The sequence below is a fragment of the Lepidochelys kempii genome, chromosome 6, assembly GCF_965140285.1.
Source record: "Lepidochelys kempii isolate rLepKem1 chromosome 6, rLepKem1.hap1, whole genome shotgun sequence".
Classification (NCBI taxonomy): domain Eukaryota; kingdom Metazoa; phylum Chordata; order Testudines; family Cheloniidae; genus Lepidochelys; species Lepidochelys kempii.
Genome location: NC_136385.1, coordinates 3,752,865 through 3,765,722, shown reverse-complemented (window position 1 = coordinate 3,765,722; position 12,858 = coordinate 3,752,865). Strand labels below are relative to the sequence as shown.

At 43.7% G+C, this 12,858-nt stretch overlaps 1 protein-coding gene across 1 annotated transcript; it reads right to left on the bottom strand.

Annotated features, from left to right (window-relative positions):
* Positions 1-2,529: 2,529 nt before the first annotated feature.
* On the bottom strand, positions 2,530-3,468 carry LOC140913737 (olfactory receptor 8U9). Its single transcript, XM_073350538.1, has one exon. It carries the CDS (start codon positions 3,466-3,468, stop codon positions 2,530-2,532), a length of 939 nt encoding a protein of 312 aa, XP_073206639.1.
* Between the last annotated feature and the right edge of the window lie 9,390 nt (positions 3,469-12,858).

Sequence of the window (12,858 nt, the reverse complement as noted above, 5' to 3'; positions counted from 1 at the left end):
GGTCATCTCTCCAAATGTCTCTTTAAGTAATTTCGAAGCATTGGGACACAAAGGTTTCTAGAAGTGGGTGAATTCCTTCTGGACTAATAATTTATTGTCAAAAACAATACCTTTTGGTTTGTCCTGAGACTATTCAAAAATGTGTTACAAATTCTCCTAATAACTTTGTCCCAAAACAACGTGTGTGTGTGTGCGGGGAAGCATTTAGGTGCCGGTCGCAACACAGCAACCGTAGAAAGCGGTGGTGGTCCTTCCCAATGTAATTTTGGGGTGTTCACCTGTGAGGTGGGAGATACAGGTTCAATTCCCCCTTCTGTCCAGTGCTGGGCAAAGCCATGTGTGACCTTGCACTCCATATTCTTTATGACAATATGCTTTTGAATATGACATCACTGGAGTATGCTTTATGCTAAGTGCCCCATGTAACATATCATTATAAAGGTTATAATCTACTAAGTGTGTTCATCCTATTTCTTTACATGGATTATTTCTATGTCTGGAGTTAGGAGAATAAGGTGTAAATTTGTATTACTGATGAAGACAGATTAAGTGCAAGCCATTAAAGGTGCTTGAGAATCAATGAACTGTGAATGGCTCTGTTTACTTGCAAGCCTTCCTGTGTACCTGTGGGCCAATCCAGGAAGAATGGAGACTGGGGTCTTACAGTGATATGTAACCTTGTCACCTGATACTGAAATCCATCTTGAAGCTGAAAGAAAAGGAGTACTTGTGGCACCTTAGAGACTAACAAATTTATTTAATTAGTCTCTAAGGCGCCACAAGAACTCCTTTTCTTTTTGTGGATACAGACTAACACGGCTGCTACTCTGAAACACATCTTTGAAACAAAAGTTTTCTGCCCTAAGGATGTTCTATGTAAAGTGGGGAAGGCAAATAATGAGTCTCTTCATCTCCCCACTCCACAGAGATACCTGCAGGCACCTGGAAACAAAAGAACTGTAACCACAGGGGTGGGTGAGAACAGGCTGGACCCAGGTCAGAAAAGGCATCTGACCTGAGAAGGATTTTACCTGAAGTAACAGCTGGGGTTTTACTTTACTTTGTTTACTTACTTGTTTTATTTTACTTTGCGACTTACTTTGTTCTTTCTGTTATGACTTAAAATCACTTAAATTCTACTTTTTATACTTAATAAATTCACTTTTGTTTATTTCTAAAGTGTTTTTAAGTAACTGTAACCTTGCGGGGTGCAAACAGCTGTGCATCTCTCTCTTGCAGTGATACAGAGGGCGAACATGTATCATTTTACCCTGTATACAGAGTAAAACGGAATTATTTGGGGTTTAGATCCTGTGGGGGAAAGAATTGTTGACCTGACCCTCTCCCACTTTGTGACAAGACCTATGCACTATATGCAGCATAGGCAAGAGCAGTAACGCAAGAGGTCTACAGGCCAGCATCCTGTAAGACTTAGCTTAAGCTAAGAGCATATGCTGGGTTGTGGTATTTTGACACAGGTAACAAACTAGGCCAAACTTTCACCTAGCTCAAGTCCCTAGATGTCTATTATGTACAACCCCCCCAAACCTGCAAAAGCCGTGAGACAAAATGCTGCCACATGCAAACCACAGATCTTGATAACAACAAAGTGCGTCAGTACAATGCTAATTCTAAAGCTATTTACCTGAGCTCCTTATAAGGCTTTATTAACAATGCTTGAGTGATCAAAAAATTAAGGAAATGTATCATTTGACTGAAATGTAAAAAGCTATATAAGACTGGTATTTTAGGGGCAGGACAGCGGGAGACCAGGGGGGCACCTGTGTGTGACCATCTCTGTCTCCTTCTCCCTGCATGCTTGTATTCAAAATAAAACGACCTCAGACTGTTTAAACCAAACAGATGGTGTGACTCATTTTCCACAACAATCCCATTTGGAGCTGGGTCTCTGGGTGCTGGAGACAGGTATCCTGCTGAGCTGGTTTCAGTCCAGATCTGCAGCTTTTGGGGTGTGCCCAGACCCTGGATCTCTGTTGTAGTAGGCTAGTATGTCTTACTCAACAATACAGGGTTCTGGAAGCCCATGCTTTCAAGGAAAATGTGCTGAGAGTAATTTCAGCACATCAGGTGACAGTCCCAATGACGGTCTCAGTGACCAAACACGTCACACTATGCACTTGGGTTTCCTGCGTTTCCAGAAAGCATCCCTGCCACTGAGTGATGTGCTCTTCCAATCTGAGTTGCTCTAAATCTTTCTTCTATTGTGGCTAACTAATTAAACAACCATTGGAACAGAGACATGAAGTTGAGCATCTCACTCTCTCGGTGGCTAGACACCAGTCTACAGAATCATTCTCTCTTTCTGGCCCTCTGATTCTTCACTTGTTTTGTACACTGATCTCAGCTGGGACCTGCAGACCTTGTTGGAATATAAACAAATTAAGAATAATAACAATACAATAATGAAAATGCAACCGCGGGCTCTGCGAAATTACATTGCAATGGGCTAGGAATTGAATTCACCTGTTTCCACTCCCCATCACTAAACCAGTACAGAGTTAAACAGCTTCAAGAATTGGTTAGGAATTTATTCATTACTCTCCTCAGGGCGTCCTTCACCTCCGTGTTCCTCAGGCTGTAGATGAGGGGGTTCAACATGGGGATCACAAGCATGCAAAACACAGAGGCCACTTTGTTCGTGTCCATGGAATAGCTGGAGGTGGGACGTAAATACACAAAGATGATAGTGCCAAAAAGCAGGACCACAACAATCAAGTGGAAAGTGCAGGTGGAAAAGGCTTTGCGTCGGCCCTGAGCAGAGCGGATCTTCATGATGGTGGAGATGATATGGATGTAGGAGAGGAGGACAGTCACAAAGCTGATCACTTGAATGCAGCACGTGAAAGCAAACAGCACAATCTCATTGATGCGGGTGTCAGAACAGGAGAGCGCCAACAGTGGGGGGACGTCACAGGAGAAATGATTGATGATGTTGGAGCTGCAGAATGACAGCCGAAATGTAAAACACGTGTGTATCATTGAATCCACCACCCCCACAGCGTACACCCCAGCCACCAGCTGTTTACAAAGCTGCCTGGACATAATGACTGTATAGATCAGCGGGTTACAGATGGCCACATAACGGTCATACGCCATCACAGCCAGCAAGAGACAACCAACATCTGCAAAAGCGAGAAAGAGATACATTTGCACAGCGCAGGCAGTGTAAGAAATGTTTCTCCTCTCAGCTAAGAAATTCAGCAGCATCTTAGGGGAAATTATCGAGGAAAAGCAGAGGTCACAGAAGGACAAATTACTGAGGAAAAAGTACATGGGGGTCTGGAGTTGGGGATCAATCATGATTAACAAGATCATCCCCCCATTCCCCACCAGGGTGATACCATAAATCAGTAGGAACACTACAAACAGGGGGACCAGTAGCTCCGGACGATCAGTCAGTCCTGAGAGAATGAACTCAGTCACTTCCAAGTGATTTCCCTCTTCCATCTCCTCTGAACAGTGATGAGGCAGCTACACAGACGTAAGCAGGGGTGAGGAAAAACCTGTCCCTTCTCTGTAATGAAGTAAGTGAAGATAAATAGAGATCAGTTTCTCACAGGACATCAGTACCCCCTCCGGGAAGGGCTTAGTCCAAAAAGCCAAATGTTCACAGCTGGTCATTCCAGGTATTTGATTAAATGCACACGCTGTGCATATACAATGACACGCAGGTTAATCATGCCCCCCGCACAAACACTCCTGTTCACTAATCCCAATTAAAAAAAAAACAGTGACTTGAGACTCTGCTGTGAGAGAATCAGTCTGAAGGGATTATTCCTTATCTAAAGAAGGGGTGAGAGGAAAGGAGTTTCAATCTTTCCACCCTCTTTGGGCCAGGGGAGCTCCATGGCTTGGCATGTTGGTTTGGGGTAAAGTTGCTCACTGTGCTAATTAAGCTGTTTGGCATTTACTGGAGCCTGTGTGAAAACCCAGAGACATCATTGGAAACCCTGGCTTCAGTGACGAGGTAATTGCCTATTTTTTCCAACCCAGGAGGTCGTTCCTTTAGCTGAAGGGGTCGGAGCTGGGACTGAGGCGTTAAGTGCTGGAGGTCTGGAATTCAATACCTGCTGATCCCCATGGTGTCTGCGTGTGTGCATGTGACTGTGAAGTTGGACAACTGCAGGTACCTACTGAGAAGAGAGAGAGATGTGGTGGCGTTTCCCCATCATCCAAAACTGCCAGTTTGGAGCATTTGGAAAGTTTTATTGTGAGATTTGTGATCTATGGGGCATGACTGCTGAAGCAACTGGGAGTACCTGAGCTTAGAGAGACAAAACACCTAATTAATGTGCTCAGTGAACCAAAGCCACCCTTGGTGTAACTCATGTCCTGGGGATTAATTCGGCCCAATGTTTTCTACTGTGTTATTGAATGATGCAGTTTCTACCAGAGTTGCAGAATATGAGGTTAGAGGTATATTTCATCCTGCAAATTTCAGTGCAAGCCTGGGTACTGCATAGAACTGATGCACAAAGGGGATTTTTTTATGGACACTGAAAGCTTTTGGCTGAAAACTTAACATTTTGGCTTGGAAATACCACGGGGGTGCATCAGATTCCACACACCACCAATCTTTTTCATGGACCAAGCTCCCAGGCTGGACTCCATCCCCCATGATCCATGATGGTCTCTCCTCTTGCTGAACTGCCCTGGAACATCACCGGAGTCCCACAGCCCATCAGAAAAACTGCTCAAGAAAAATTTTCAACCAACCTTAGCAACAAGTCTGGAATCAAAGGAACAGACAGTTAGATACAGCTGAAACATACTAATTGTTTCAGAATCACCTCATTGTCCCGACCCCAATAGATGAAATGTAAAACCTGTAAGACATGATAGAGTACTACAGATTCTCTCTCTCTCTCTGTCTCTCTCTCTCTCTCTCTGTGTCTATCCATCCATAGGACGCCAATCACCATGGCATTCTATGTCCTTCCCTTGCCAGGTTACTCCCCAAAGTAGGAAAGATAGGTTCACGCATCATTCTTGATGGAGACCACATGATGACCAGAGGTGCTCAGGAGGAGACCACAGCCATCTGCCCTCCATTGTGAATTTGGTGTTTCTATGTTCCCTCTACGGTTTTCCATCCATGTGCAGACTGAATATTGTTATGTGCAGCACCAATATCGAGGTCATTTATTGTGCATACTACACTGAGATAGAATATATAGTTTTAAAAGTTCTTAGGTATGGAAGAAGAAGAAGAGAGAATATTAAAACAAGGGATAATTAACAAGAAAATTGTTAATTAAGATGCTTAAGATGCTTATTTAATCTGAAATCAAATAAAAAGAAAAATAACAGTGCCCTTGGAGTACAGGTATTTTATCGTCCTTTCTAAGAACTCAAGCTAGTAAACACAGCAAAATTTGGCATACTGAAAACAGCTATATAAATAAAACAAAGTCATCATGGTCATTAAGTGAAAGCATAAAAAATATGCCCCAGAGACCCCATTATATAACCTACTCCTACCACGGACCACTAAATCTTCAGGGAAAGCTGCTCTCGCAGAATGAAGCATCTGCCAAAACACTAGCATGCTATGGACTTCTGCAGATCACAAAACTATCCCTCTTTCATGCATATTATCAGCACACAGAGCTCAGCTTTAAGGTGCTAAATAAATGTATGAGCCAACTAGAAATGCTCTCACCGCAAATAGTAATACAATATTTGCTGATATTGGAAAGGAGAGTAAAAGGCATTCACTTGGGATTATACAATGTCTCTGGAATGTCAACTCTTCCTTTGATTAATACTTCACACACATAGAACAGTAAAAATAAGTAATAAAGTGACACAGACAGCAAAACAAAGCCACACACAAAAAAGTGACAACACTGAAAATATGAAGGAAAGTAAAACATCAAGTGGTTGGTGATGGGTATTTTACATGAGTGTTTAGGACCCACTCAATGCAAGTGCACAGAGCCCTGTAGAAACAGGCAAAGTTTTCCTGCTTTCACATTGTGTGTGTCACTAACTCAAAAACTCGGAGTAGACTGACTCATTACACTTTTACACGCCCTGTATGGCATTAACATGTGGCTTTGAAGTAGGGATCTCTCTGAAAACTCCAAAGAGCTTGCAACTAAGGTCTTTATCCTACCCAACACCTAGCACCCCACCAAACCTACTGCTGCTTGCTACTTATGAGTCAAAGGGAGTACTCTGAAGAGCCAAAACTATACCAGATAGCAAAGATCTGGCCTTAATGGTTTCCAATACCTCTCCCCAAACAAATGCTAAAACTTAATGGAAATCACTTGTCTGGACAAGTGATTTCCATTATGTTTTAGCATTTGTTTGGGGAGAGCTGTCTCTCTCCTGCACCGCGGCAGCCACCCGGCTGGGAAGGAGTGGGGTATCTCCCCTGATGCAGCAGCCACCAAGCTGGGGCTGGGAAGGAGGGCCATCTCTCCCTGGCAGCCGCAGCCCTGAAGCTGGAGATAGTCGCATCTCTTTCCAGCTGGTGCAGCCCTGCACGTCCCAATTTCCCCTCACTCCCTATCTCACCCAAATGCTCCCTCACTTACTCCCTATTCCTCCCAAGGCCACCACTTCATCTTATGCATGCATCCTCTCCAGGGTCAAGGTGCATGGCCCTTCACTCCCTCATGTATGGCCACCCAGGCACATACCTTAGAGGGAACTATGGAAATGACCCTTCTGAATGGAATCACTATTATAAAAACGGCGTGTTGGATGATGGTGGTGCAGGTTTTGACAGATGAGAAGAAGAGATTAATTTTTATGGTTTCACATACAAAAAGTAGCCTTCAACTTTCTATGCAAATGCCTTTTATTTCACAGGAAAAGAGCAATCCAAGAATGAAAAATAGTAAGTTCCCCGTGAAAGAGGGGACAATTTAATTTCTGTGCCCTTCCATGCTGGGATCTCTTCAATGCATGACCAGGGATTTCATCTTCTGAAATGACCCAGTTGTAACGTTAACAGCTCCTATACATTGCAAATTTCCATTCTCTTCCTACAGGTCTCAGAACTTGTTTTTTTTTTTTTTTTCTGAAATAGAGATGAGCCCTTCCTGCACAATCTCCTGCATGGAGATGTTCCTAGTGGCAGCCTCTTGTCCCTGCCCAGCAACCTGGTGAAGCTAAGGAAGAGAGAATGTGCAGACTCCCCTGCCTTATAGTGACATCACACTGGCAGAAGGGGCATCATTGGACCTTCTACATTCCTCAACTTGTGCCTCCTGAGGATGCTCAGGTCTTGTCTGCACTGTGCCCAGGTCTGCTGGATATGGATAGACTTGCTTAAAGAGGTAACCATAACATGGACACTACCCATTAGACCACATCCCCTGCTGGTGTAAATGGATGCCTCTCCCTGGGAGTCATTGGGCCAGATTCACAGCTGCTGTAAATCAGCAGAGCTCCATTAAAACCAAAGGGCCAGATCTTCAACTGGTGTGAATCTGAGTATGTTTTGAATCCTGAATGGGACAACATACCAAGACACAATCACCTGACATCTTTAAATCAAGAATGGATAGCTCTCTAAAAGAGATGTTCTAGTTTTAATTAGTGGGCAAGGTTCCATGCCCTGTGTTAGCCAAAGGTCAGACTAGAAATCATGAAACTATGGAAAATCTGTGTCACTTAAATGAAATCAATGAGTCAATCCCCAGGTGCTGTAAATTGACATAGCTTCACAGAAGTCAATGGCCCAGATCCCTTGCTGGTGTAAATCAGTGTCGCTCTATTGAACTCCTGGCTGGCTAAAGGAAACTGCAGCACCATGGACAGCTCAGAAGTGGCAGGGACTGGGGGAATGAGAAAGCGCTCCTAGCTTGGCCTGGGGCACTAGGCCAAGGGAGCTGGGCCTTGGCTGCTTGGCCTAAATGTACATTTGCCCTGAGGTAAAGGAGAAGCATTTCTGAAGGCTGGGGCTATGGGGCAGTAGCAGTAGGGGTAGTAGGGAGCTGAAAGCAGTTTAGTTAAAGGGACACAGTGATGTGTGGCTGCTATTCTTAGGGTCTTTGAGCCCCATGGGACCTGGAATAGTGGTTAGGCCACTGAGGAAGTGGCCTTCAATTGAACAACAGTAAAAGGGATCCAAACTACTTAGTGTCCCTGCTGGATAGCTAGGGCCAGAAGGAACCAGACAAGGCAAAATCGTTGCCTCCAGGGAGGAAGCCCTGTGGTATGGCCTGATCATACAATCATAGAATATCAGGGTTTGAAGCAACTGCAGGAGGTCATCTAGTCTAATGCCCTGGTCAAAGCAGGACCAATCCCCAACTGATACCAAAGCTGGGTCTGTTTAAAGATTATGGACACACCAACCAGAAGGGGTACTTGTCAGAGATGAGTGCCACGCTGCTACAGACCTCTAAAGTCATTAAAGGGGTCCTTTAGAGTTTGTCCTAACAGCAACCCCTTGTCCAAACCCAGAAACCCAGTCAAGCTAGGGAAGAGAGAATGCGCATTATCCCCCTGCCCTCTACTGATGTCACACAGGAGGGTGGGGCTTCACTGAAACCTGTTTCATTCCTTAAGAGATCCACTGAGGGGAATTTTTCATTTGTTTAAACATCTCCCCAAAATGTAGGGCTGTATTCATCCCTTAATGAATGAGAGAAGAGGGATGTCAAATCTAGCAAGTCTTTGATGGAGGAACACTGGGTCTGCTGAATTTCTCCCCTGTCCTAGGTCCCCTTGCAAGGCCTTTTTCATGAACTGTCTTGGATGTGGAGGTAGATCCGGACTTCACAGAAACCAGACCAGAAGTTAACAAGATTCAAATCCATGTTAACTCCCGCTGGGTCCCCTCCACAACTGGATCCCCAGGTTATGTGCCAACTGGGAGCAAGTTAAACACACTATGAGCCATTGCTATGTGTTTCTTTGGAGGTGGGAAGGATGGGAATGAAGAGTTTCATGGCGATAGAATAAATTTACTTTCCCACAGACTTTAAAGGGTGTTACTGTTCAGTCCAGGCATTGTTCTCATGGAATTTGTTCTGATTGCGCTGCTGATTACATAGGGCTATGGGTGTGGCTACACCTGTTTGGTATGCTTCAGAGACCGGAGTCCTCTCGCATTCTACATTTCATATGTTTGAACAGCTGATTTTTTTGTCTTGTATTTGGAAGAGTGTAGCTTGTGGTAGGGGTGGAATTGTTTGTGGATTTGTTTGTGGAATTTGTTTGTGGATTTGTTTGTTTTGTTTTGTTGGTTTTTTACTGTATGCCTTATAATGTATCATTTGAAAACTCACAATTTGCTAATCAGTATGGTCCTGGTAAAATACGTGTGGCATGTGAAGTTTTAAGGTTACATTGTATAGTGTTTTCTGTAAACATCCACTCAATGTGCAGTGGCAGTCAAAAAAGTGAACAAAATGTTGGGAATCATTAATAAGGGGATAGATAATAAGACAGAAAATATCAACTTGCCTCTATATAAATCCATGGTACGCACACATCTTGAATACTGCATGCAGATGTGGTCACCCCCTCTCAAAAAAGATAAATTGGAAAAGGTTCAGAAAAGGGCAACAAAAATGATTAGGGCTATGGAACGGCTTCTCTATGAGGAGAGATGAATAAGGCTGTGACTTTCTAGCTTGGAAAATAGACGATGATGGGCGGGGGATATGATAGAGGTCTATAAAATCATGACTGGTGTAGAGAAAGTAAATAAGGAAGTGTTATTTACTCCTTCTCATAACACAAGAACTCGGGGCCACCCAATGAAATTAATAGGCAGCAGGTTTAAAACAAAAAAAGAAGTATTTTTTCACACAATGAACAGCCAACCTGTGGAACCCCTTGCCAGAGGATGTTGTGAAGGCTAAGACTATAGCAGGGTTCAAAAAAGCGCTAAATAAATTCATGGAGGATCGGTCCATCAATGCCTATTACCCAGGACGGGCAGGGATGGTGTCCCTAGCCTCTCTTTGCCAGAAGCTGGGAATGAGCGACAGGGGATGGATCATTTGATGATTACCTATTCTGTTCATTCCCTCAGGGACACCTGGCATTGGCCACTGTTGGAAGACAGGATAGTGGGCTAGATGGACCTTTGGTTCGACCCAGTATGGCCGTTCTTATGTTCTTAAGGTCTTATTAATATGTTTCAAACTGAGGTTGGCAAACAGGTCTATCTTAAACAAAGAAATGTGTGCTCTGCTTAATTTTGTATTTAAGCAGTAAACAGAGTTATCAACAGGAATTGAAACCAAAGAAGCTCAAAAAGGTGAGGAAAAAGTACAAAGGAAACATGCTTGCACATAGACATTTTGTCTCATGGTAATCAGGTGGAAATGTTTCTCAAAAAGGGGGATAGGATAATAAAAGACACCATTCACTCTGTCTCTCTCTCTCTGCCCGTTGATTCACTGCATGTGAAGGGATAAAGGAAGCAGCCATTGGACTGGGGGAGGGGTCCTGACCAAAGAAGTTTGGTCAGTAAGGCTGCTGAAGGCATGTGGGGATGAAACTTTTGCTTTGAATTTCACATTGTTTGTTATTTTCACTCACTTAAAATCTATCTTTGTGGTCAATAAATTTTGTTATATTGTTTTATCTAATCCAGTGTGTTTAAATAGAAGTGTCTGAGAAACTAAGTTGCATGTATCTTAGTGCTACCAAAGAAATAACGACAATGTAGCTTGTATTGTCCAGGAGAGGACTGGGCAGCACAGGACATACATTTCTGGAAGGAAATTGAAGAGTGGGGAGAGTGTTGGGGTCACCCTGCAGTATAACCAAGGGTGGTGAGAGCCTGAGTGTAACCCAACTATTCCTGACCCCAGGCTGCAGATACACACACACACTCAGCGTGTGATTTGCATGCTAGACAGTTGTTTGTGAGTGGCCCAGGTGGAAGCCACTTCAGCAGGGATGGACCCATGCACTGATCCATGGCTGCAGATGCACAAGGACATTGTGGTCATCACCTATCCCCAAGGAGATCCATGGCAGACCCAGTGATGACTCTTCTCTTCTTCACTATGGTAGCAGAAATTATCCCACAGGTATGCAGACTTGGCTAGTATTATCAGGATTTAGGTGCCAATTGAAAAGCAGTCACTGTAGGAAGTGGTGGTCATCCTTCCCTTTGTAATTTTTAGCCCAATAGTTGGGGTGTTCACCTGTGAGGTGGGAGGTGCGACCAGCCTGTAAAAACATATTACCAATGATATGCAGGGAGTTCTTTTTCAGAATTAGATATTTTAATCATATTTCCATTTGCATGTGTTGTTTGGAGAATTCGCTTTCCCACATCCTTTTGGGTTTCTTCCAAAAACTGAGTTACTTTTGTTTCTCGAAGCAGATGGTCAGCTAATTCCTGCCAATCCAAACTGAGGGAGATGGAGAAGTTAACTTAGGGGGCCATCATGGTACTTTGGGCTCTCTCTAGTTTAGGAAGGTAATTAGTGTGGTTATTTGTGTAGAAAATGCTTGCATTGCACCTACACACATCCACTGGTGGCTAGCTAATGCTTTCCTCCTCGCAAAATATTGTTTCCCAGGATACAACACATACACATTGCCCATTATATAAAACACGGGTTACATTTTCCAGTTCATCCTAAACGCATATGCTGAACGATGTATCCCTACTGCATGGTTCTGTAGTGGCAGGCAGGGAGAGGCATATCCATTTGGGAGGGTCCCACTCTGTACACTGTTGTGTGTCCAATAGTCTTTTCTCTTTCGTGGCCCACTAACCCATAATGCAAGGTAACCAGAAAGATCCCATGGTTAATTTTGGTAGTGGACTGACTTTCCATAGCTCTGCCTCCACAGATTGCTGATGGGCAATTTTGACAATAATTTCTCCAAGTAGCCGTTCAGGCTTAACCATGCTGGAGACATACTGTATCCATTCATGCTTATAGGCATCAAACAAAGATCTTTTCTGTTATTTTAAAAGGTGCTCCAGTACTTTAACATTTTCTGATGTTATCCAGAACATTTTATCTTTGAGTGATGATAAACTAAGAATTTGCATCTCAGTGCACCCCATGGCTAAGGCAGTTTTGTTTCCCAATTTCAACTGTTCCTTGTACAGCAGCCAGGTGGTAGTGTTTAACCATTTCCACAGATTCCATGTCACTTTCAGATTACCTAGGCCTATTTGTACTAAATCCACATTAGCATCTGCCTGCTTGTGTATGAGATGCTCCTATAATTGTGATACAACACTCAATTTATTTCTGATTATCTCTAAATCTACCATATTCATAATCCCTGTTCGAAAACCAACCCCTCCGAATACAGTGTCTGCTATATCTTGTTTGGTCCCACCATAGGGACTTTGGTATGTTTTCATCCAGGCTTTTAATATAGGAAGAGAGTAGGGCAAACATTCTGGCTCCACTCTTGACACATTCAGCTGGGTCCAATCCATATTAATTTTAATTTCTACGAACAAAGGATTCAGGAGGACCTTTATGGGCTCACTCTGAGTTACAGACAGTTTGGGTTTCTTTATCCTGATCGGGGTGCTTCTTTTGAAAACAACATCTTTGGTCCAAGCCCTGGTCTACACTGGGGGGCGTGGGGGAATTGACCTAAGATACGCAACTTCAGCTACGAGAATAGTGTAGCTGAAGTCGATGTATCTTACCTCGCATCCTCACAGCATGGGATCAACTACCATTGCTCCCCCATCGATTCCACTTCCACCTGTCGCTGCAGTGCAGTACAGGAGTCAACACAGAGTGATGGTGGATCAATTTTATCGCATCTACTCTAGATGTGATAAATCGATCCCCGATAGATGAACCACAACCTGCCGATCCAGCGGGTAGTGTAGACGTACCCCAAGTCTTAGTACACGTATCTGGGAAGCAA

Coding starts and splice junctions, on each gene's coding strand:
- LOC140913737 (XM_073350538.1), bottom strand. CDS start 3,468: ATGGAAGAGGGAAATCACTTGGAAGTGACTGAGTTCATTCTCTCAGGA.